The sequence below is a fragment of the Nylanderia fulva genome, unplaced genomic scaffold (genome assembly GCF_048542155.1).
Source record: "Nylanderia fulva isolate GAGA-0341 unplaced genomic scaffold, ASM4854215v1 Scaffold57, whole genome shotgun sequence".
Classification (NCBI taxonomy): Eukaryota; Metazoa; Arthropoda; class Insecta; order Hymenoptera; family Formicidae; genus Nylanderia; species Nylanderia fulva.
In genome coordinates, this window is record NW_028190665.1 from 422846 (window position 1) to 448928 (window position 26083).

The window sequence follows — 26083 nt, forward strand, 5'->3', positions numbered from 1 at the left end:
ATATGTATTGCATTATTATATAAATGTTAATATAAATATAATGTGCTCATCTACGTGATTGACACGACATATCTTTAATGTCAGAATGATTGCTATGGTAACGTAAACTGTAGGTTTCAGGACAGTTTCGTGAGGCATATAGCATGTGATGGAGTGATTTGGTGTCAATAAGTGAAACAATTTGGAAAAACTTAAAGAAATATAAATATGAAATAATTAGAAACAAGTTGTTATAATACGAGAAAAATAATTATGCATTATTATATATTTTTTATCTTATTCAGTAAGACTCTAAAGTCTAAAAACGGTAAGTTTGAACAATCATGACATGAAGAGAGGTTTGAAAGTAATTCTACATGTGTTATTTCAACAAAATTATCTTAAATTTTTACATCTAAATTACGCACGTATATAATATTCTCTAATTAGCCTAACGATTGTGATAAGAGACGTAAAAACCCGATTACGCGATGGAGATACCACATTGCACACAAGAGAAGAGTAGAATTCAAAGAACAGAAAAAGCTGCGGAACAAGATAAAAACGATAAAGAAATCGATATCCATAAATATTCGGAACCATGCATGAAATCAATAAAGCGAAGCGACATGTTTGACGAGCTGCACGTCAGAAAATCTCGTAAAAAACATTGCGATTGGATGAAATCCAATTCCGATACGTATTGTCCAAAGTTATCTAAAAAATATTACATGCATGAAAAAACTTTCGATCGTTTGAAAAAATATGTCATAGATGAACCGAGTGTTTCTGACTTGCCGCAAGAATGCGAGACTTTATCAAGGTAAACAATCAACGATTTATTAAAGTACGACAAGCTATTATTTGTCACAAGATGCAATTTATAAACGTCAATATTTGATTGTATCATATGTACTCAATTAAAAAAAAATGTACTTCTATAAACTTGAATAAATACACAAACTTGACAAACAATGAATTAACTTGAAGGAGTGTCGCTGCACCAAAGAAACCGGAAAAAAAGGAAATCAAACTCGAAAAGGATGATTATTATACATCGCTACGTCGACAGAGAGCCGAATTTCGGACACATCTGATTCGAAAGATTAAAGGACCGGAAAAACGACAGGAAATGTGTCAAAATTGTGTAGCAAAAAAGAGAATAGTTTTAGACGATGATGATGACGATGATGTTTGCGAACGAACTTCGAGCAGCGATATCGCTGTTCAGGACTGGCTCACGGAAGAAGACAAGAATCTTTTGAGGTATTATTACTACATTCTTCATGAGGTCGATGATGTTTACGCAGGCACCTTAGATTCTGACACGTTAAAGAAGATAACAAGCATGGTGTCTACTGAATGGCAGGAGAGACACAAGGAATGTTTCGATCAATTGATCCAGGAATTGAAAAGCGACTATATTACGAGCATGAAAAAGTCCATCGTTGATTTTGCGCTACAGGAACCTTTTGAGGAAGCGTACAGTATCTGTGCACCAGTTAGTATCATAACAATATTAATTATTATGCACATAACAATAATAATACAATGAGATAATACTATCTGGATAGCATTCCTTAAAAAAATAAAATATTGTTTTATGTACAGTATAAAATTTCGAGCTTGTGCGTTGCACAGTTAGACACAGTTTAATATGTAATTGTTTTTATGTATATGTAAATAATACAATTTAAAACACAGTAAAAAATAATAACTCAATTAAAAACGCAAACGAAGAAACATAAAAAAGAAGTAATTAGTTACTTAATTAGTTAATTAAATGTGCGTTTATACATCGTGCATTACATTTTCCAGCCGTTGTTTTCCCAAATCACCGAGCCACTCTCGCCAGAGCAAAGCGTTAAGTATCAAAAGATAAAAATGAAATTGGAAAAAAAAACGATTATTCTGTATCATTTATGTATACGCAAAACTTTGGATTACTGGTATCGCGAATACGGGTTAGCGAATTATCGTATTGTTGTAGTGCCAGTTATTTATATTATTTTTAATACAAAATAATGATAATATTTTTCAACAATCGTAGAAAAGTCAAGCAAGTAGATAAAAAAGAACTGGCGTCGTATGGTCAGCCGTATGATCTTTCGACGTTTGATCAAAAATTCATGACATTACTTAGAAACACGAGCAACGATCTTCTCAAACGATGGTTGCTAAAAATTTGCAACATTTTACTCGCGGTAAGAAGTACAATTTTTAGTAATTATAAAATAGCGGAAAAACATTTTTGCATTTTTAATTATTTTACTTTAAAAAATACCTTCGTAAATTCAGGTTTCAAAGAAGGGAAATTTACCATCGGCGGACGATCCGCGATATAATAAATTCTTTAATTGCCTTGCTTATGTCATGGAGGATCAATTACGAGACTTGTGTTTGCGTTCAATGGAGGACTATATCGACTATCTTACTGACGTGGGTGTGAGTATATATCTTACGGGCTTAGCATTCTCAATTAAAGCTTGGATCAGTAAATGTTTCCAACATTTGATCAAATGCATTGAATAGAATTATTACTCAAACAGTACACAAATTGTGGCTTTAACATAGACGTTGTGGTGAGAAATACGTCTATCACTTTTGATCCCACATTCAATACGTTCGTAAACGGACTTTCAATGTTGTTGAATTCTTTTTACGACGCTGTAACTACATTACCACGAGCGGAGATAAAATTGGAGTGGGTTTATCCTGATACTGGTGCGCCTGAATTGCTCAAGGTATTTTATACAATATATTAAATTGTTCAAATAATATATACAATAATTCGAAAAATTATTATATAAGAAATTATAATTCCAATTATCAGAATGATCAGAAATAAAATTTAGAAAATTATGCAATATTGCAATTATTAAGCTTCTACATATTTTTGTAGCCAATAATTTCTTCAGAGCTCCTCGAGCAGCACGTAAACATTATATCAAACTTAATTCAACAATACAAAACTGATCCGGAATTACAACTACGCGAATTTGATAAATATATGAGCTTAATAAACGGCGAAAATGTTCAGCAAATTCAGGACTTTTTAAAAGCACAACCACCTAATCCATATGAAAAATATTGCGAATTCATCGATTATTACGATCAACTAAGCAAGAATGTACGGCTAGAATTTTATTGGACGTCTTTCACCGAACTCTTTGAAGTTCACAGACATTATATTATTGAACATATTGCTTCTACAGCTGCTAATTTAAAGGACGAATTAATCTCAAGAATGGTTGCCGATTATCAGCAAAAAGTTCGATCGTATGTCTTTTATAGATTTAATCATATATAAATATAATTGTATTTAAAACTTAATAATAATCTTACCTAATTACTAGTATAGGAGATGTTTATCAAAACATTGCGGATCATGCATTAAGTATACCACCCAATACATCAGAACTCATGAAATTGCAAGCTTTTATACATAAATCTGAAACAGAAACAGTTTTTGAATTAGAAACTCGATTGAGAGAAGTAATGAAATATATAATATTTTTATCGGATTATCATCATTTAACGCCGGTCGAGTTGAAGAGCAACAATTTTGCTTTCCATTGGTGAGTGCAATTCTAATAATTTAATTTATAAAATAATTTAAAATTTTAATTTAATGTAGAATAAAACAGTAAATTGCACTCTCTCTTGATATAATTACGGAAAGTGTGAGAAAATTGTTGAAATAATATATATTTACAAATTCTATATAAATTCTTACAATTGCGCTGACATTTTAACACATTAGGTATCACAAAATGCCTGAAATTTTCGAAAAGCATCGAGAGATAGTTGCAAGTAAAACAGGCGAATATCAAGCGACGCTCAAAGCTAGAATCGAAAGATTCGAGCAGGATCTTCAAATTTACGAGAAACACTGCAACGAGTTACAATACTGGGGTAATATCGAGGAGATACAACGATACAAGAAGAAAGCTACGAGTCTCGATAACAAACTGGTCGCTGCTATGGATATAATCGCCGAATTCAACGACGAGGAGAAATTATTCGGCTGGGAAATTTCACAGTATCCCTTGAGGAAGAAGGTAGGACATCATTTATCATTTAATATTTAATCTATCCATATGTTTCAAATTTGCTTTATATATACAATTTATTAATATTTTAAATTATATTAAAAATAAAAATTATATAAATTGCACACATGTTTCTCTGCGAAATAACAAAAATGCTGATCTTACACACTTTTTCTTTCATTTTTATACTGTCTAGGTAGCCGAGAAATTGACACCTTACAAAAAATTCTACGACATCGCCTGCGAGTTCTTGACTAACTATGAAATGTGGACGGAAGCTATGATAGGTTCTTACGATCCCGAAATGATTGAAAACGAAACCGGTATCGCGTATCGTACGGTGTACAAGCTGGAGAAGGCCTTTCAAGAACCCACGGTGAGAAAGCTGGCGGAAATTGTGAAAACGAGAATCGAGGAATTCAAGGAGCACATGCCAGTGATATTAACTCTCGGTAATCCTTCCCTGAAAAGCCGTCATTGGGAGCAAGTCTCGGAGATTGTTGGGTTCCCGATAAAAGTCGATCAATACATGACGTTGGCTAAGGCAAGTCGCAAATTTATGTAGTAAAATGTTCATAAACATATATAAGATATTATAATTATTATGTATTATTTTTATACATCCGTAGATTCTCGATTATGGATTAGGCGATTACGTGGCGAAATTCGAGACAATATCCGAGGCAGCCACTAAAGAAGGCAATCTGGAGAGAGCCTTGTTTAAGATGTATTCCGACTGGGCGGATATCGCGTTCATTGTTAATCTTTATCGCGATACTGGCACATATGTTATTGCCAGTGTGGATGAAATACAGCTATTACTGGACGATCACCTGACGAAGGCCCAGACCATGAAGAATTCTCTGTACATAAAGCCATTTGCGAAAGAAACTCTGTAGGTTTCCTCAAAAAGCTCCGATAATTTTATTAAAAAAATGTGATGAATCGTTGACTGTCGAACAAAATTTGTAAAACCGTTTATGCTATCAGGGAATGGGAAAACAAATTGCTCTTGCTGCAAGATATCATGGATTATTGGCTAAAAGTTCAAGCGACGTGGATGTATCTTGAACCAATTTTTTCATCACCCGATATACAGCAACAGATGCCGGAGGAGAGTCGACGATTCAGTGCCGTAGACAAAGTTTGTAATTAAAGTAAATTAAACACAATAAAAATCCAATAATAGGCCAGTAAGAGCCGCGACGCGGGTGGTAAAGGTGTAAGTAAAAACAATAAAAAGATATAAATCAAAAATAAACTAAGACAAGAAATTTAATTAAACGTTACTTCTGTCTTTCAACGACTGGAATCGATGAGAGGCTTGTCTTGCGACGCACGCCATTATGTCTGATTTTGCTATGACTTTATGAGTTATATAATTTTTAATTTTTCCTATGTACGTATTCTGTATTTATATCTTTTTTTAGTCTGACATTTTTGATAGCGTAATGTTTTAAAAAAACTTTTTATGTTACATACTTTGTTTATTTTTGTGTTGACAGTTACCGAAGATGATCCCAAGGAAGGATCAAACGTTTAATTAAATTTCTTGTCTTAGTTTATTTTTGATTTATACCTTTTTATTGTTTTTACTTACGATTTTACCACCCGCGTTGCGGCTCTTATTGGCCTATTATTGGATTTTTATTATGTTTATTTTATCAGAGCCTTATATATTTTACTTCTTAGTTATTTTAAAGTAAATTATTTTGTGGCATATATAAATTTTAAACAATCTAAAATTAAAAATACATAAGACAGATTTGGAGAGAACTTATGACAATCGTTGCTGCTGATCCAGCAGTCATGATTGTTGTCGAGATCGACAAGATGCTAGATCGCTTGAAAAAATGTACCAATCTGCTTGAATTGGTGCAAAAAGGACTTGCAGCTTACCTAGAGAAGAAAAGGCTCTTCTTCCCACGATTCTTCTTTCTTTCTAATGATGAACTCTTAGAAATATTGTCCGAAACCAAGGATCCCACACGGTACGATATTTTAAACAAATTATTGTCATTCGCATTTATTTGTTTAATTGTTAATTATTGTAGAGTGCAGCCGCATTTGAGAAAGTGCTTTGAAGGCATTGCAAAGTTGAGCTTTACCGAGAATATGGAGGCCATAGCAATGATATCATCCGAAGGAGAGGAGATTGTTCTTGAAGACATAATCGATACGGCCGCTGCACGCGGACAAGTGGAAAAGTGGCTCCTCGAACTTGAAACTGATATGAAAAAAAGTGTGAAAGCTCAGGTTGATCGAATTACACACAGAAACAATATTGTTATACCTGTATATTGATACAATAATGCATTAATATATCAATCTGTTTCCTCTTCAGGTGATACGCGCTAAAAATGCTTTCGTGACTAAAGCTAGAAGTCAATGGGTTTTGGAATGGCCGGGTCAGACCATTCTTTGTGTTAGCAAACTATACTGGACGGCAGATGTTACTAACAAGCTTCCGAAGGGTCTTGAAAGCTTAAAAGATTATGTGGAAATGTGCACACACGAAATTAATGAAATCGTTAAGTTTGTTCGTGGTAAATTATCAATACAGAACCGGACGACTCTAGGTAGATATTTTTTAAATAATTCAGAAAATATTAGTTTAATTACACAATTGTTGAAAATTAAATTAGTTTTTCTCTTACAGAAGCTTTAGTGACGCTTGACGTTCACAGTCGCGACGTCTTGGCGCAATTATTCGAGCAAGGTGTGAATCAGGTCACGGACTTTAAATGGCTTTGTCAACTGAGATATTATTGGATGGTAAGTAAATTCAAACGTGACCTCTTTTTTTACAATATATATATTGTATATCATTTCTATTTCTCTCTTATATAGGACGAAGACTTGCACACAATGATGATAAACTCTACACTGGCTTATGCATATGAATATCTGGGCAATACGTCGCGGTTAGTAATAACACCACTCACCGATCGATGTTATCGCACTCTCTTCGGTGCACTTAGTTTACATCTTGGCGGTGCACCGGAAGGACCTGCAGGAACAGGAAAAACGGAGACCACCAAAGATCTAGCGAAGGCGGTCGCCAAGCAATGCGTTGTATTCAATTGCTCGGAGGGGCTGGACTACATCGCCCTGGGCAAATTTTTCAAAGTACGCAGATTAAAAAGATTTAATTAGAGAGAGATTAAAGTTTACAATCATAAAATATACAGCATTAAAAATAAATATAGATAGATAAATTTTCTGATTTCGAATACTGTTATATTTTTAGGGATTGGCTAGCACAGGTGCGTGGTCCTGTTTCGATGAATTTAATCGTATCGATTTGGAGGTTCTGTCGGTTGTGGCACAGCAAATCCTAACTATTCAACGTGCTATACATGCGGATAAGAAGACTCTGGTATTCGAGGATACGGAATTGAAGCTCGATCGTACCTGCGCGGTATTCATCACGATGAATCCGGGATACGCCGGCAGAACAGAATTGCCAGACAATCTCAAGGCCTTGTTTCGACCAGTAGCCATGATGGTGAACCATCAAAAATATTATTGCGAGTTTTCGCTATTTTATATTATATATATTTTCGATTTTAGGTACCGGATTACGCGTTAATAGCGGAGAACACGCTGTACTCATATGGATTCTACAATGCAAGACCTCTATCTGTAAAGATAGTTATGGCTTATAAATTGTGCTCGGAACAATTGTCCAGTCAGAATCATTACGACTACGGAATGCGAGCGGTAAAGTCTGTCTTAATTGCAGCAGGAAATTTGAAATTGAAATATCCGCAGGAAAACGAGGACATCTTAATCCTGCGCAGTATCAAGGATGTCAATTTGCCCAAATTTCTCAGCGAAGATATACCCCTATTTCACGTATATATACGTTCCTATAAGCGCAAATAAAAAAAAGAGTACGTCAAAATATTTTATATGTATATATTGTTTTAGGGTATTACCTCGGATCTTTTTCCAAACGTGCAACTTCCGGAGCCGAACTACGTGCATTTAAACGCATCTGCGTCTCAAGCGTGCACCGCCGCGAACATTCAATGTGTCCCGGTATTTCTCGAAAAAATTCAGCAGATATACGAAATGATGTTGGTCAGGCATGGATTCATGATTGTCGGGTATCCCTTTGCCGGCAAGACCACGGCTTATAAAATGCTAGCTGATGCTCTTGAAATTTGCGAGGAGAAGGTATAAGATTATCTGCGAACATATAAAAAACAGAATTATATATGTATATAATGATTCGATCAATCAAATTTAATTAATTTTGCATAGAATTTGATAAACGAGCGCAAAGTAGAGATGACGGTGATTAATCCGAAATCGATAACGCTGGGACAGTTGTACGGACAATTCGATCCGGCGTCTCATGAGTGGTCTGATGGCATTCTGGCTGTCAGTTATCGGGCTTTTGCAACCTCGACGAATGACAATCGAAAGTGGTTGATCTTTGACGGTCCGATAGACGCGATTTGGATCGAGAGTATGAATACTGTTCTTGATGACAATAAGAAACTGTGTCTGATGAGCGGGGAGATCATTCAGTTGGCACCGACGACCAATTTGATATTCGAACCATTGGATCTGGAAGCAGCTTCACCGGCCACGGTATCTCGTTGCGGTAAATAAAATCTTCTCATAACAACGCAATAAATGCAAAATATCTGAAACTGAATGATTAACGTATAACTCGAAACAGGCATGATTTATATGGAGCCTGAAGCGTTGGGATGGGAGCCTTTATTAAATTCTTGGATAGCGAAATTACCGGAAGTGATAGACGAATGGTTGAGGACCTTCCTATACGAATCGTTGTTCCTCAGATTTTGTAAACCTCTCTTTCATTTATTACGCCGTTGCAACGTAAAGGTAGAAACGACTTCTCGTTAAAAAACTAGAATTAATTTGTAACAGAGATTTATTATATTTAGATTTGTCTGATTCGTAGGAAATATGTCCGATGCCTGATTCGAATCTTTTACGATCCATCACTTATCTCATGGATTGCTTCATGGATGATTATTATAACGAAGAAGTTGTAAAGAACCTAAGCGAGCTTGATCTGCGAGCACAGATAGAGGTTGAAAAATTCGATAATTAAATAATTGATAAAACGTTATTTGCAAATATGTGACAATAGATTTAACTTCAAATATGCAGGGTTCGTTCTTTTTTTCGTGCATTTGGGCGATGGGAGGCACATTAGAGGCCAAGTACAGGGAACAATTTAGCATTTTATTTCGCGGGCTTCTGGAGAAAGAATTTCCACTCGCCCTAATGAATGAATTTCAGTTACAAGAACTAGTTCCACCGCCTTTGAAACCTTACATCTTTATCATGCCGAAGCATCATCTGGTATTCGATTACAGATTTATCAAAGAGGTGAATACGAAAATGTATTTATAAAAATTTTTATTTATCTAATTTTAACACCTAAAATGAAAAAAAAATTTAACTTTCCTTACATCTCGTCTGATTCTTTATCTTTTGCAAAATGTTTTTATTATATCTTGCTGAAACTGCGTTATTTCAGGGCAAAGGAAAATGGAAACTATGGTCGGACGAGTTAATATCCGCGCCGTCGATTCCTCGTGACATCCCAGTCAATCAGATAATTGTGCCGACAGTAGAAACGATACGATATACGGCGCTCTTTCAGATGTTGGTCCAACACGAAAAACCAGTGCTCTTTGTGGGTCCGACTGGGACCGGAAAGTCCGTATACATAATCGACTTTCTGCTGAAGAAAAATAACGCTGCGGTGAATAGACCATTATTGATCAATTTCTCCGCGCAGACGACCGCTAATCAAACACAAGATATTATTATGAGCAAATTAGATCGCAGACGTAAGGGTGTCTACGGTCCTCCTATAGGAAAACGCTGGATCGTCTTCGTTGATGATGTCTCGATGCCGCTGAAAGAAACATTCGGAGCGCAACCGCCTATAGAATTGCTACGACAATGGTTGGATCATTGGCAATGGTGAGATATAGAATTCAATTATATATTTAATTTCCAGACTTTAATTTATAAATAATAAAATAATATAAAATTGTACAATTAAAACATTATACACGCTTGCAAAAAAAAAAATATTTCTCAATTTATTATTAATTTTAATTTATAAGCAATATTTATACAATTCATTACTTACTTGTAGGTATGACAGGAAGGAAGAGACGATGATAAAATTGATCGAGATTCAATTAATGTGCGCCATGGCTCCGCCAATTACCGGAAAAGATGTCACACCGCGATTCAAACGGCACTTCTTCGTTCTGGCGATATCCGAATTTGAGGATGACGTTATGATTACGATATTCAGCAAAATCGTTTTGTGGCATCTTGATACGAGGTCCATAAATTTAAAAAAATATTTAATATTTAAAGAAAATATGCAAATATTTTTAATTTATTCGTATTTTTATAGGGGTTTCAGCAAAGAATTTGATCCGTGCATTGATCAACTTGTTCTCGCAACGTTAGATATTTATAAACAGAGCTTGTGCAATCTGCTACCAACACCTGCAAAGTGTCATTATATGTTTAATCTTCGAGATTTCTCCAAAGTGCTCCAGGTTATTCTCATACATTCGTATTATTCACTTGAAGAAAAATTCTGTGTTAATTGCTGCATTTATAATTATTACTTACATAGGGAGTGCTTCTATCGGTTCCGGAAACGATGCCCGCTCTCTCGAATATGAAACGATTGTGGGTTCACGAGATACTTCGAGTGTTTGGCGATCGTTTGGTTGATGAAACCGATATTAATTGGCTAATACAGCAAATAGATGTAACACTAAAAGAACGTATGGAAGTTCCAATGGAGGAGCTCTTCGAAGATTTATTGCCTAAAAAAGAACAAGATATTAAAAAAGTAATATTAAGTTTTTTCATTGATAAAAAAAAGAAAGTTATGCTTTTTTACATCATACATGTTTTTGCAGATCACCATAAACGAATTACGAAATTTGTTATATTGTGATTTCATCGATGCCAAGGCGGATATACGCTTGTATCAAGAAGTTATTGACCTAGAACAATTGCGAGAGAACGTCGAGACGTATCTTTCCGAATACAATTCAATGATCAAGAAGCCTATGAACTTGGTATTGTTTCGGTAAGTTCTGTTTTACATTTTTGTTAAATAATTATCTTATCTCATGAGCTAAATTCAGGATAAATGTCAAGGTACGCAATCGAGCATCTTTCGAGGATAGCCCGTATCATCAAGCAACCGCGAAGTCATGCTCTTCTCGCAGGAGTTGGCGGATCCGGAAGGCAATCTTTAACCAGACTGGCGTCGCATATTTGCGATTACGACGTATTCCAGGTCGAGCTTACGCAACAATATGGCATGCATGAATGGCACGAGGATATCAAAACTATTCTGAGAAAAGCCACTGCAACCGAGTTGCACTCGACTTTCTTCTTCAGCGACACGCAGATTAAAGAGGAGAATTTCTTGGAGGATATTAGCAATATGTTGAATTCTGGAGAAGTAAATAAAAATGATAAATCTCTTCCTCCGTTTTTCTCTGTGTTCATTCGAAAATTACAGAAAATTTCACATTTTTTATTTTACTCAGGTACCCAATATATACACGGCTGACGAGAAGACTGAGATATGTGAAAAAATGAAACATATTGATCAACAACGAGAACGAGCGTTACAAACAGACGGTAGCCCTGCAGCGCTTTTTAATTTATTTGTGCAAATATGCCGTGATCAGCTACATATCGTTGTCACCATGTCTCCAATCGGCGACGCTTTCAGAAATCGAATCAGGAAGTTCCCGGCTTTAGTTAACTGTTGCACCATAGATTGGCTTCAGGTACTGAAAAGCTCTAGAAGATCAGACATGTATTATTTTATAGTATACTGTATTATATAATTGATTTACTCAAGCGATGGCCTGAAGATGCTCTGCTAGCTGTCGCAACGAAATTTTTAGCGACGATCGAACTTACTGATCAGGAAAGAAAAGCCAGTATTGACATGTGTCAATTTTTCCACATGTCCACTGAAAAGTTAAGCGAAGAGTTCTTCGTTCGTTTAAAAAGACGCAATTATGTGACACCTACCTCTTACCTTGAAATGATCAACACCTTTCAGAGTTTGCTTGCCAAAAAACGCGGGTAAATATAATTGTTGTTATGGCCTTAAAAAATTTTTCCATAATTAACTTTTCAATGTCGCAGAGAAGTGTTGCACGTTAAAGCTCGATACGAAGGCGGATTAGGACAGTTGGACAGTACGCAGCATCAAGTAACAGATATGCAAGATATATTAAAGCAATTGCAACCGAAATTAATCACAGCCACGCAGGATATTCAAAAAATGTTAGCCGATGTCGAGAGAGAGAGTCAAGACGTCGCGGAATTTGAAAAAGTTGTCAAAGTTGATGAAGCTGCGGCACAAGTAAGATTGTACAAGCGATTAATATATATAAAATTAATATTAAAGTAAACATTAATAATATATAAAAATATATAAATAAAAAAAGTGATAATTATGTTCCTATGTATGCGTAATAAAAAAAATATCAGATAGTAGCGGACGAAGCAGCTGTGATAAAAGCTGAATGCGATGCTGATTTAGCTGAAGCTATGCCTATTTTAAATCGCGCTCAAGCAGCCTTGGACACGTTAACATCCGCAGATATTGCGGTGGTGAAAGTAATGAAACATCCACCGTATGGTGTGAAGCTTATTGTGGAAAGTGTTTGCGTTCTCAAGGTATACTTATAAGAAAAAATAGCATGTATTATATCGATCGCAAAAAAATTTGTAATTATTATCTAGATACATTTGTTAAAGTTTAAATAAATTATTGCAGCAAATAAAACCGGAAAAAGTGTCGACGAAGGAGGGCATGCACGTTGATGATTACTGGAAGGCTGCCTTGAGAATGCTGAGCGATGCTAAATTTTTGGACTCATTGCTCCATTTTGATAAGGATAATATACCGGATAAAGTGATAGAAACGATACGAAATGAATATCTGACTAATCCAGATTTCGATCCGGAGAAGATAAAGAAAGTCTCGACGGCTTGTGAAGGATTGTGCCGTTGGGTCATTGCAATGTCAGAGTACGACACAATCGCTAAGATCGTCGCGCCTAAGAGAAAAGCTTTGGCAAAAGCTGAAGCAGTCTATCACGATGCTATAGAAAAGTTAAACTTAAAGAGAGAACAACTACGTCAAGTGCAGGTATAACGTATTTAAATGTTTCAGTGAATTTAAATATTGATATATTTATAAATTTTACGTTAAAATTCTTGTATTAGGAAAAATTGTTACATCTTCAAGAAACCTTAAACAAGAAAAAGGCAGAGTTTCAAGCCATGTCGGATCAAGTGACGGACTGCGAGACAAAACTAAAACGAGCCGAGGATCTTATCGGAGGATTGGGTGGAGAATATGCGCGTTGGTCCCAAACTGCAAAACAATTAGGCGACAAGTAAGAGATCTATCTGAAACCTATTTTTTTATTTATTTCATAAAACCTCGAGTATTTGATTCAACATTCTTTCTATTTTCTTATAGATACCATCGGCTAACAGGCGACATAATAATCGCTTCCGGCGTAGTGGCTTACTTAGGTCCGTTCACCATGCCGTTTCGCGTGCAACAGATAAATAAATGGATGCAATTGTGCACGGATCTGCAAATGATTTGCAGCCACGATTTTCAGCTGCGCGAGATACTCGGTGATCCGGTTTTAATTAGAACCTGGATCATCGCTGGATTACCCGCCGATGCGTTTTCCGTTGACAACGGAATCATTGTTATGTAAGTCAATTTCCGAATAATAAATCTGCATCATCGTGTAATCCTACATTTTTATTAGGAATGCCAGAAGATGGCCGCTAATGATAGATCCACAGAGCCAAGCTAATAAATGGATAAGAAACTTGGAAAAAAAGAATAATCTAAGCATTATTCGGCTGAGCCAGCACGATTATATAAGGACCTTGGAAAACGCGATACAATTTGGACAACCGGTATTACTGGAAAACGTGGAAGAAGAATTAGATGCCGTTCTTGAGCCGATACTTCTCAAACAGACGTTCAAACAGGCTGGTGCATTATGCATAAAATTGGGCGATACCGTCGTAGAATATAACACTAATTTTAGGTACGCTCTATAATTAAAAAGAATATATTTTAAAGAATATATTCTTCATTTTTTTCGCTTAAGATCTTGAAATATATAATCGTAAATCATAAAATAAAATTTTTGTGTATAAAATAATACTTATTAATATTATTGACAGGCTTTACATTACGACAAAATTAAGAAATCCTCATTATCTGCCGGAAATAGCTGTGAGAGTAACTCTACTGAATTTTATGATAACTCCGAGCGGTTTAGAAGATCAGTTACTCGGTATTGTGGTCGCCAGGGAAAGACCCGACTTAGAATCAGAGAAGAACATTTTGATCGTGCAAAGTGCTGCGAATAAAAAGTATATTCTTTTAATCTCGTCGCGTAGTATCAGGAATTTATATTCTATCCTTACTCATAATTTTATTTTACATAGAATGTTGAAGGAGACAGAAGATAAAATCTTGGAAGTACTTTCTACAGCAAAAGGTAACATCTTAGAGGACGAGGAAGCCATCGATATCCTAATGGTGTCTAAAAATTTATCCGACGATATCCAAGTGAAACAAGCAGCCACGGAAGTCACAGAAAAATCGATTGACGCCGCGAGACTTCAGTATCAACCTATCGCAGCCTATTCAACTATATTATTCTTTACGATAGGTATTTATTGAAAATAAAAAATTAATATAAGGAAATAAAATAATTTTTTTATCAAATTTTAAATCATTTTCTTTGCAGCGTCTTTAACCAATATAGATCCTATGTATCAATATTCGTTGGTTTGGTTTGTAAATCTTTACAATATGGCTATCAGCAATACGGAGCCAGCCGACACTGTTGAAAAACGTCTGAAAGACCTGACCAAATACTTTACATATTTCCTTTACGTCAATATCTGTAGATCGTTGTTTGAAAAGGATAAACTACTTTTCGCGCTGCTTCTCGTTATCAATTTACGCGGAATAAGCGATATGCCGGAAACCGCGAGTCAATGGTTGTTCCTGTTAACCGGTGGGATAGGCTTAGAAAATCCTCATGTCAATCCCGCAGAATGGCTACCTGTTAAGCAATGGGACCAGTTATGTAGATTGGATAATATCAAAGGATTCGAAGTAAATTTGTATAATCGCGCGCTCGCGATTTAATTAATTAACTAATATTTATATTAATTAATTAATATTTGCGTGTATACTATAGAATGTCTTAATATTAATTTCGTAGGGCATCAGAGAATCGTTCTCTAAAGCTATTAGCGAATGGAAAGAGATATTCGACTCGAGAGAACCGCAGAAGCTATCTTTTCCTTTGCCATATAAAAATATAAATTTGTTCGAACGATTATTAATTCTACGATGTATCCGACCTGATAAAATGATCTCGGCTGTACAATTATTCGTAGAAGGTAAGAAACACAAAAATTATACGAACATTTGAATCGAAAAATTTTGACGAACATCGATCGCGTTCGAATATTGCAGAAGAACTAGGCACTCAATACATGGAAGCTCCTCCTTTCGATTTGGTATCCTCTTTCGCGGATTCGAACTGTTGCATTCCATTGATATTTATCTTAACACCTGGCGCTGATCCAGCGCAAGCCTTGCTGACATTCGCCGATGAGCAAGGTTACGGTGCTAAGCGTCTCTTCTACTTGTCTCTCGGCCAAGGTAAATATTCGTATAGAGAGAAACTTTGCAAAAATTGATTGCGCTATTATTCATCAGGTCAAGGACCAATAGCGGAAGGTCTGATAAAAAACGGCGTTCAACACGGTAACTGGGTGGTATTGCAAAATTGTCATCTAGCCAAGAGCTGGATGCCGACCCTCGAGAAGATCTGCGAGGGACTGATACCCGACACGATTCACCCTGATTTCCGGCTGTGGCTGACCAGTTATCCATCGGAACATTTTCCCATCACGATTCTCCAGAATGGCATCAAGATAACGAATGAACCGCCCAAGGGACTCAGACCTAACATCTTGAGATTCTACACGAGCGACCCGATCAGTAATTCCGAATTTTTCGAAGGTTGTATGCAGAGCGAGTACTTCAAGAAGCTCCTGTACTCTTTATGCTTTTTCCACGCTGTCGTGCAAGAGAGACGCAAGTTCGGCCCGATCGGGTGGAACATCCCCTATGAATTCAACGAGACCGACCTGAGAATTAGCGTTCTGCAATTGAAGATGTTCCTCGATGATTACGAGGATGTGCAGTTCGATGCTTTAAAGTACCTCACTGGTGAATGCAATTACGGAGGAAGAGTTACGGACGAATGGGACCGCAGAACGTTGAACACAATCTTGGCAAAGTTTTATTGTCCGTAAGTATCAATAAGTTATGTAATGTTATGGTATTTAAAAATTAAAATATATTAATATCGCTAGTCAATTAATCACAGGATCAGTTTCTAAATTAATCAACCAAACTAGTCAAAATTTTTGTTTATTAATTAGAAATTACAACATTTCGATCATATGGTTATGGTCCTTTTCAAGTATAAAATTCTTGATGGAAACGATCTTAACGTTTGACCATATGGTCGAAACGTTATAATTTCTAATTAATAAACAAAAATTTTGGCTAGTTTGGTCGATTAATTTAGAAACTGATTCTGTTATGGTATTTATTCATGAAGAGATTATCATTTATGTCGTTGCATCTAGAGAACTATTAGCCGATGAAATATATTACTTCGACGTATCGTCCACTATTTACTACTGTCCGATTATCAGAGAATATGAGGCGTATGTCGCATACACGAGAAAACTTCCGATAATTACTGAGCCAAGTGTATTCGGCATGAACGAAAATGCAGACATCCTTAAAGATCAACGAGAGACAAACCTATTATTCACTTCGCTACTGCTCACTCAAGTAAATTTTCATCCAAACAATAACCATAATATTATACATCTTATCATATATTTATCTACTTTTTGTAATTTCATCCAACATTATTTAGGATCGAACGGTATGTAATTGTGATATTGCATATCATAAAAATAATGAAATTAATTATATTAATCATTAGTAGATTTTATGTAATATTTTTTACTTATTGCTCGCATCTCTAGGATCTTTGGAAAATTAAGAGAGAGGTATGTTTCTTTCGCACAATCTTTCTAACAAGTGATAATTTCTTATTATAGATGATCCAATCTAGAATGGAACTCTAAATGTGAACTAGTCTAATTTAAATGAAAATAATGAAGAGCATTCTATTATTTTTTTCTTAGGAAGCTGTCAAACCTGGTTTGAGACAAGCGTCTGATGATGAGGTGGTTTACAACGTCGCGACAGAAATCTTAGATAAACTTCCAGACGATTACGATCTTATTGCAGCACTCGCAAAATATCCTACGTTATATAGCGAAAGCATGAATACTGTACTAGTGCAAGAAATGGACAGATTCAACAAATTATTACATTGCATCAGAAATAGCCTCATCAATGTACGAAAAGCTATCAAAGGTATCTATTTATTAATTATTCTTCGATAAAAAACATCCGAAATCAAAATTGCTGATTATTAACTCAAATCACAATTCAACAAAAAAAGATATAAGAAATAATTATTTCCTGCAATTTTTAATTCTGTTAATTCGGTCTTCGAATAAAAAATTTATAAATAACTACATTAGAGAAGTTTTGTTGTAATTATAATATTAAATGTGTTGCTGAGACACTTTTAGACTTTAAAATAAATCTTTGATTACATGGTTAATAAGATATTTACGATTAAATATTTATTATGAGCAAATTGTGAAGTATTTAGAATTAGTTAGATTATTCTATCAAATTTATTATTTTATCAAATAGTCTTTACCAAATATTTTCCGATACATTCAAACTTTGGGATTTTTTAAATTGCTAAATACAAATCGAATGTTAAAATTGATAATTACAATAAAACTTCTCCATTATGCAGTATCTATATAGCACAGTAAAATAAACAAAAATAGTTTTTTGTAATTTTGATCGTAATTTTCTCAAAATTATGACATAATGATAAAACTATTTGAAAACTAAAAATACATATATCAAAAAATTATATTATCGCGATGCTGCATTTATAGGTATGATCTCAATGTCTTTCGAACTTGAAGACATTTACGAGGCAATTTTGATGAGCAAGATACCACTTTTGTGGAAACAAAATTCGTATCCGTCTCTAAAGCCTTTGGGTAGTTATATTAGTGATTTTCTACATCGATTAACATTTCTACAGGTAATTATCTATATTCAATATTTTACTCTTTTGAACTCAAAACGTTCATTTTCATATAAATTCATTATTATCCAGAAATGGTACGATAAAGGACCGCCCGTAACATTTTGGTTACCAGGATTTTACTTCACGCAAGCATTTTTAACCGGAATACGGCAAAATTACGCGCGAAAGTATCGGATTCCTATAGATCTTCTCACATTTGACTTTGTAATTCTTAAAGAAACTGTCTTTACATCCGCGCCAGAAGACGGTGTTTATATTTATGGATTATTTTTGGATGGCGCAAGGTTTGATATGGAAAAAATGTGCGTAGAAGAGAGCTTCTCCAAAGTGCTTTACGACAATGTACCCTTTGTAAGTGTATGGTTTTATTTGTTCAAACAAAAAATATACAGATTGATAAGACACTTATTTTTCAAATAATTAACGTGTTGATATTTTTTTTAAATTAATAATACTTAATTAAAATTAAGAAAAATGCAAAGACATGCATAACAAAAAATGTATTCTCGTTCTTTCTAGACAACTTTATTGGAACACACGTTTTAGAGATAAAATTTCAATTTTTATTGATGTATTGCGTAAAATTCTGAAGCTTAATTTTTCGCTATACATATTATTTTTACAGCTGTGGCTGATACCGAAGAAAAAGCAGGATATCGAGGAAAGGCGATCGTATACTTGTCCGCTTTATAAAACTAGCGAACGTCGCGGGGTACTGTCCACCACTGGTCACTCTACGAATTTTGTCATAGCCATATGGTTGCCCACGATAAAACCACCAGAACATTGGATCATGAGAGGAGCGGCTATGCTTTGTCAACTCAGTGAATAAAAAAAATATTAGATCACGTAAATGTCAATTATTACACTTTTCCGTCTAATCATTGCGATAATAGATTATGTGTATTTTATTTAAAAAAAAAATATATTATTTTCGCGTATACTCATTTCTTATCGCAAAAGTTGCCAAGAATATTTTTTTCATTTAAACTAAAACTGAATTAGATACATAAAATAAAAGTGAGGTATATGTATATCAAGATACAATATGTAAAAAGCAGATTAGTTAATAAAGTTGACTATTTCTTCCTTTTTCTTCGTTTCTTTAAAGAAATGCGTTCGTAATATGTTTTCCATGTTTTTTGAATAATCTTGGCGGCACGATTTTGCCTAAACATGTCTAATTTTTTGGTAAAAGCTATCATCAGCGCTATTTCTCGCTCCTTTTTATATTGAGTATATAACACTCGTTGTATACTCAACTGATCCTAATAAAGAAAACCATGCTAATGTTTAGAAAATTGCACACATATCATGCACTTCAGAAGGATATCAATACATACTTCTACATTTTTCGTTTCTGCTTCAATAATTTCCTTGTCTTTTGACAATTTCTCCATCGAAGCATGAAATCCGCCAATATCGCGATCATATTTAGCGAGAAGATCTAAATATTTCCGCTCGACTTTCGCGCTAAAATTTATAATCCATTACTGGATGATAAATTTAATTACGTAATTTTTGAAATTTGTGCATATCTTCTAAATTAAAAATAAAAATATATTTACCATACGTCGAAAAGTTTCCTTTCGGCTTCCGCATTGAACTCCATGACATCGTATAATTTGCATTTTGCTGAATCTATTTCAGCTTGCGATGACTTCATTCGCATTTCTTCTTCTTCTGCTACAATTAACATCTTTTGCAGTGATTCCTCTCTAAAAATAATAATAAAATTGTGTTATAAAATTATTTATAAAAATTATTTTAAAATTATATACATTAGATAAATTAGATAATTTTTATTTAAATAATAATAGATATTTTACATACATTTCTCTTGGTATTTCTAATTCTGATGTTTTTCGAATGCTTCTCATTATTTCTTCCTCGTCGTTTATGCAGACAACCATATCTCTTATAAAAATTTCGAAATTCGAGTTTTGTTCGTTAGATAGTTTCTGCAAAACTGCCAGAGTTTATATGTATAATTTAGTCTAAATATTTGTGCTCTAAATATCTAATAAAAACATTATTTTATTGTGAAAGAGATAATATATATTTTACCTTCAAATTCCGATAAAGTTTCCGCTATTTTTGTCTGGCTTTCATGCAAATTGATAACATGCATACGTTCTCCTTCAGAAGTCCTTTTCATTCGAGATTTGACACATTTTTTAAACAGTTCAATGAGATTAATAATTTCTTGAAGCAACAGCGAAGTTTCAATACCGCGTTTTTCAATCTATTAAATAATATATAATTATATAATTAAATAACAAAAAAGACATATATATGTATATATATATATATATTTACCAATTCTCTTAGTTTGCTAGAAATTCCCGCCAAAAGTTTCTCCATTCGAATTATCGAAATTGCGATAATATTTTCTTCTTCGCTCATATTTATTACTATATTCTTCTTCGAAACACACAGCAATCTTATATTATAATTTCGCTTCACTTAAATTGTAGAATATTCGGAATGTCCAAATACATTTTAACGATCTAACAAAGTATAAATTATTCCTATGGTTACCATTTTCATCATAATAAGTTAATAAAAGGTTCAAAAAGATCTTGTACAAAGCAAAATTAATTTTTTTTTTTAAATCAATTTTCTGACTTATTAAATAAAAAAATCAATTTTTTAAAATATATATATGTTACATATGTATATAATTAGTGATTATTATATATAATCTTATAACAAAATAAAATATTCTTTTATTAAAGCAAAAATAATAACCTTTATCTATTGTTTATAAAAAGTCGAAATATCTCAAAAAATTTATCGCGATTCATATATGTGTGTATATATATATATATATATATATATATATATATATATATATATATATATATTTCACATCGTTGTGCAATAGACTAAAATTATGAAAATGTCAATATAAAGGGCGCACTCGGAAATCCTAGAGTAAAGTAAGGTTTGATTGATCAATCGAGATAAAATAAGCTTCTTCCGATTAGTCAGTTAACTATTAACTCTCAATTAAATTAATCTACTACCGCGGGTAGAATTTCCAGATGCACCTGAAGTATGCGATAAGAGAAAACGATTTTTCTCGTTTCTCGATATTCCGAGAGAAGGCGCGCCACTCGTCGTCGCGAGCTCGATGAATTTGTCATCGCGCACGCACACACATGCACAGACGCAGACACGTACAACACAACACAGACCGTGAATAATCTCAATCATCTGCTCCGCGCCTCCCATGTATGCGACCGGGATTTAAACATGACGTTCTGAATGGAATTGCTATGATATCATTTATCGGAGCGTGTTGTACTTTCCGAGCTGGTGTTCGATCTGGAAACGACGAGTGCACGATGCAAACGTCCACCGGACGATCGCGGAGCAGGCTTTTATTTTGACAATTAACGCCACACCTAAATTACGCAATTTATTTATCATAAACTCCAAACGTATATTCACATTTAAAGCATACACATACATATACCAGAAAGAAGACGTCTTCTTCTAGTGCGTGCATGAAGATTCCACTTAGTAGTTGGCTGTGATATTTGTATAATTTTATCCTCTCAAAGACGTTTTGAAATTCTTCAATTTTTGATTCGTAGAAAGGTGAAATTCCTTTGACCAAAAAAGGTCCACCACGAGACTTCCTTTTTCTTAACATTGAGCAGGTATAGACGTAAAACGCGCTGCGACAAAACTTGTATTCATGCCTTTTTGTCTGAGAAGTAACGCATTGTGCAAAATGGAAGAATATTCTGTTACATCGGACGTGTCGGTGGTCGACGTATACGACATTGCATCAGAGATAGGGAAGGAATGTGAAAAGCTTATAGATCTGTTTGGAGCACCGTCGGTGACCAATCTTATGCCAAAGGTGATCAATGCTTTAGAGCTACTCGAGAATCTTGCTATCAAGAATGAGCGTGAAAATACTACGGTACAAGAGCTGAGCGCTAAGATCTCTCAGCTTGAGAGCGACAAGATTGGAAAGGCTGAAGATAGACAACGATTTGAAAAAGTAATCATATATTTGTCACATTAATTGTGCTGTAATTTATGTAATTTATGAGTTCTTCATTGATAATACAATATTTATTTGATTTTTTTAGGAACTGGAACAAATTGAAGAACACTGGAGGCAGGAATCCCGTGATTTAGTAGCCATGGTTACTAGATTACAGGAAGAGAACAGACGATTAGCTGAAACTTTGCAAGAATCACGAAGTGACAGTCAGTACAGCAGTAAACAAACAAGTACTAACACCAATTAACTCTTTACTAATCCAATGAGTATTAAAATGTTTGTCAAATATTGACAAATTGATGACATGACTGTCTGCTTTATTTTGTAGCTATCACGCCTAGTCAAGAAGTTGATATAGCAGTTTTGCAGCATTTAAGATCCATGATAGATAAGCAGAGAGATCAGATCCGCGCTAGAGATCGAGAATTATCACAAAAGACTGCAGAAATTGAAAATGTAAATTGGTACTTATATCTGTATACAATTATGTGTATACTGTAACAGTTATGTGTATATGAACAAAAAAACTTTTTTGTTGATAAACTTTTTGTTTTAATTATCAAGTATAGGCATGCAACTTAATAAAAATTTAATGTTATCTCCAGGACAGTTAGTCAATGACTGAAAAAAATGTCACACAATAAATATATATAATAATACAAAGAAACTAATCATAATTATCACTAATTGAATAAAGTAAAATGTACAAGATCTAATCAAGAAACTGCTACGTCTGTACTTAAGAATTAATATTAATTACTTGATAGTTACATCTTTTTTCAATTTGTGTTTATGCATATTTTTACATTATAATATTATTTTCATAAGCTACTATATATAAGAGAATTAAATTTATTTTAAAACATTCAATTTTATTGTATTTTATAGTTGACTGCTCAAGTGGAGAAGCTTACCGTAGTTGGACGGGAACTGAAACGTAAACAACGACAGGCGCAAATGCAAGCCCGAGGTTTAGTAGAAGAGAGAGCCGACTTTTTGGCTCAATTGCAGGATCAAAACCGAGAACTTATAAATCTCAGAGGTCGACTTGGCATGGCTAAAAAAGAAAACGAAGATTTAAGTAAATTACAAGGCTGTCCCGATTTAACGAATAAAGCAATTTATGATTTGGACGATCCTGATAGACCTAGATTTACGACTGCTGAGCTTAAAGAGATTTTGCACGAGCGAAATGAATTGAAAGCAAGGGTTTCAGATCTCGAAGACGAACTAGAATTATACCGACCAAAACCTGAAATGTATGTTTTTAAATGTTAAAAATTTTACTTACAACAAAATTTGTGCAAAAATATTATATAATTATATATATATATTTTTTTTCTCATATGTGTAATTATAATATTTATATAAGTATGAATTATATATAAATATGTGACAATGTTTCTTCATATAAAATAAATTTATGCCATCTGTATTTTACAGTCCAGAGGATGATAAAGATGCACCTGTACAAGGACCGCTTCCTTATGAACCAGATGATGCACCCTGGAAGAAATCCTCCGAATCCGGTATTCGTAAATTGTATGTATTCAACATTTTTTATATATAATATTTTTTGCTATTTGTATATAACACATTAATTTTACAGCTTCCGAAAGATATTCTCGGAATCTAGTAGCAGCTTTCTTGGAGGTAGCAGTCCCAGACGAAGTCTTTCTAGTCTTTCGAAGATGGCCCTATCTGGTAGCAGTACCTGTGATACATCTATATAATGTTTTCTTAAAAATACGTTGGATAATTTTAAGTAACTAGATTGAATAACCAAGGATGACGTTGCTTATATATATATACTTATACATATATATATATATATATATATATATATATATATATATATATATATATATATATATACATATACTTTCCATATTTTCATTTTTATTACACATTTTAACTGCTTCTATGCATACAGTCTTAACATAGATATTTACAACAAAGATGGTTGATATTGTTAAGACCTGATTCATAGTGAATAGATGTGCATGAAATGAGCAAATTGAAAATTTAAGTATAAACCTATAACAAAGGAAAAGACCTGCATGTATATACTTGTGTAATTGCATAAAAGGATAATGTGCATTTAGCTACACGACCTTAGTATTATTGCATAACTATGCTCTAGTATATGTAGTTTTTATTTATTTTTTTTATTATATATCCTTAGACACACACAAACACATTGCGCGCGCGCACGCACACGCACACACACACACACACACACACACAATTCTCAGAGATTCAATTAATGCATAGGATATTTGTATGCATGTAAAGAAGATAATAGCACAAATAGAAAAAAATATTCCCAATTTCTTATAAAAGTACTAAGTGCGTGTAGATTAAAATGTGTATTGATGAAATTTTAATCATATCTAATACGGAACAGGTCTCATTTTATGCAGATACCAAAGTATTCGTTTATTGTTTATTTCTAAAGATTTTTATAGATTTATATTCTATCTTTCGATAATTTACTTTATTCTATTGACGTGCGATATTATTACAATTTATTGCAACTTTAGAAAGTAGCAATTCTTAGAATAAGTTTTATTAACTCTTGACCACAGTATACTTTTTTATCTTATTTATTAGTTTTTAATATATTGTTTCGTACTTTTAATATATAAAAATGCATTTGTCAAAGCAGATAATGTTGAACTTGTATATTGTTGCATTTGTCTTTACATTTTATATACTACTTATAGCTGTAAGCAACGACATATCTCTGTATTCAATTTTTCTATTTCATTTACAATTCTTTGCGAACAAACGATATGGAATCTAACATATTTCAGAATTTGTGCCATTTATTATTAATATAAAAATAAATGTGAATACACTTTCCTTTTCAATTGTTGCAATTGTAAATATACTTATAAAACAAATCGGTTTAGCTGTATAATTATTTCCATATGTGATATGTTCGTAAGAAAAAAAGAATATTCGTGTTATTTTCTTCAAGTATATATGATGATGATATAATTAAAAAGTTATCACACTTTTATATATATATATATCTAGCAAACATCACAATATCCAAGTAACTAAAAAATAGCAAAATGGAGATATATTATTATCTTATAAATTTATCTATAATGTAAAGTTAATAAGTAATCAAAAGAAAAAATTTGTCTGTGTTGATATATAACAAGATGAAAGTTATGCAGATTTGAAAATCTAGACAATTGTAGGGGACTTGTCCCACAATTCATATTATATCAAGATTAGCTGTTCCTAAGTGCAAAATATAATTGTTGTGTTACTTGGACTTGTAATGTCTATCTCAATATTACTTATCAACTTTTGAACAATTTAGAGTGACGTTTTCCAAAAAAGAGTTCAACAAACAAGATACGAGAACACGTAGAACAAATTATATAATACAAATTATATAATAAAATAAAATGAATGTGATTCATAGCTAAATAAAACATTCATAATCCATTTTATAAAACTGACAGTATTAAAGTAAAATTTGATATACTTGAAAGAGATAGAGAGATAGATAGCTATTCTAATTCTGTTGAAAATATTTTGTAATGGAACGACATGTACATGCATATCAGTATTTTATCTACATTATATCGAACACAATACTTTTGAAAGTGTTTTGTGAGTAATATCTTTTAAATATAGATCAAATCCCCCCCCTCCTA

General features: G+C 33.6%; 3 protein-coding genes across 7 annotated transcripts; 2 read left to right on the forward strand and 1 right to left on the reverse strand.

Moving 5' to 3' along the window:
- The first annotated feature begins 920 nt into the window (after positions 1-920).
- LOC114942289 (dynein axonemal heavy chain 7) lies at positions 921-19459 on the forward strand. Its single transcript, XM_085487523.1, is given in 47 exon segments — positions 921-1474; positions 1798-1974; positions 2278-2424; positions 2529-2723; positions 2882-3258; positions 3336-3557; positions 3743-4040; positions 4228-4575; positions 4661-4926; positions 5022-5175; positions 5796-6022; positions 6086-6287; positions 6376-6610; positions 6691-6806; positions 6882-7160; positions 7282-7539; positions 7605-7889; positions 7965-8213; positions 8301-8646; positions 8725-8894; positions 8974-9105; positions 9186-9407; positions 9559-10010; positions 10189-10383; positions 10459-10606; positions 10687-10908; positions 10979-11151; positions 11223-11532; positions 11621-11866; positions 11941-12170; positions 12234-12453; positions 12582-12770; positions 12871-13245; positions 13323-13495; positions 13582-13827; positions 13886-14173; positions 14313-14504; positions 14580-14806; positions 14885-15258; positions 15368-15548; positions 15625-15813; positions 15871-16468; positions 16812-17022; positions 17298-17619; positions 18225-18376; positions 18452-18733; positions 19008-19459. Coding segments are annotated over 47 exon segments (11670 nt in total). The 5' UTR covers positions 921-1111; the 3' UTR covers positions 19215-19459.
- Positions 18045-21578, reverse strand: LOC114942287 (uncharacterized). 4 transcript variants are annotated; one of them, XM_029317617.2, is made up of 7 exons: positions 21436-21578; positions 20702-20892; positions 20450-20627; positions 20216-20351; positions 19951-20100; positions 19726-19855; positions 18045-19650 (listed from the first exon to the last, which is right to left on the reverse strand). In XM_029317617.2, exons 2-7 carry the CDS (start codon positions 20786-20788, stop codon positions 19462-19464), a joined length of 870 nt encoding a protein of 289 aa, XP_029173450.1. In that variant the 5' UTR covers positions 20789-20892; positions 21436-21578; the 3' UTR covers positions 18045-19461. The 4 variants fall into 4 exon arrangements, with proteins under 4 accessions (XP_029173450.1, XP_029173448.1, XP_029173447.1 ...); XM_029317615.2 differs by having other exon boundaries at positions 21412-21578; XM_029317614.2 differs by having other exon boundaries at positions 21306-21578.
- On the forward strand, positions 21530-26032 carry Rilpl (Rab interacting lysosomal protein like). 2 transcript variants are annotated; one of them, XM_029317613.2, is made up of 6 exons: positions 21530-22400; positions 22492-22612; positions 22735-22862; positions 23295-23665; positions 23850-23948; positions 24016-26032. In XM_029317613.2, exons 1-6 carry the CDS (start codon positions 22089-22091, stop codon positions 24137-24139), a joined length of 1155 nt encoding a protein of 384 aa, XP_029173446.1. In that variant the 5' UTR covers positions 21530-22088; the 3' UTR covers positions 24140-26032. The 2 variants fall into 2 exon arrangements, with proteins under 2 accessions (XP_029173446.1, XP_029173445.1); XM_029317612.2 differs by having other exon boundaries at positions 21531-22400; positions 22492-22636.
- Positions 26033-26083: the final 51 nt, after the last annotated feature.

Coding starts and splice junctions, on each gene's coding strand:
- LOC114942287 (XM_029317617.2), bottom strand. CDS start 20,788: ATGAGCGAAGAAGAAAATATTATCGCAATTTCGATAATTCGAATGGAG. Junction 20,628..20,701: donor CTAGCAAACTAAGAGAATTG/GTAAATATATAT, acceptor ATTATTTAATAG/ATTGAAAAACGCGGTATTGA. Junction 20,101..20,215: donor TTAGAAATACCAAGAGAAAT/GTATGTAAAATA, acceptor TATTATTTTTAG/AGAGGAATCACTGCAAAAGA.
- Rilpl (XM_029317612.2), top strand. CDS start 22,089: ATGCCTTTTTGTCTGAGAAGTAACGCATTGTGCAAAATGGAAGAATAT. Junction 22,863..23,294: donor AGACTGCAGAAATTGAAAAT/GTAAATTGGTAC, acceptor TGTATTTTATAG/TTGACTGCTCAAGTGGAGAA. Junction 23,666..23,849: donor TACCGACCAAAACCTGAAAT/GTATGTTTTTAA, acceptor TGTATTTTACAG/TCCAGAGGATGATAAAGATG.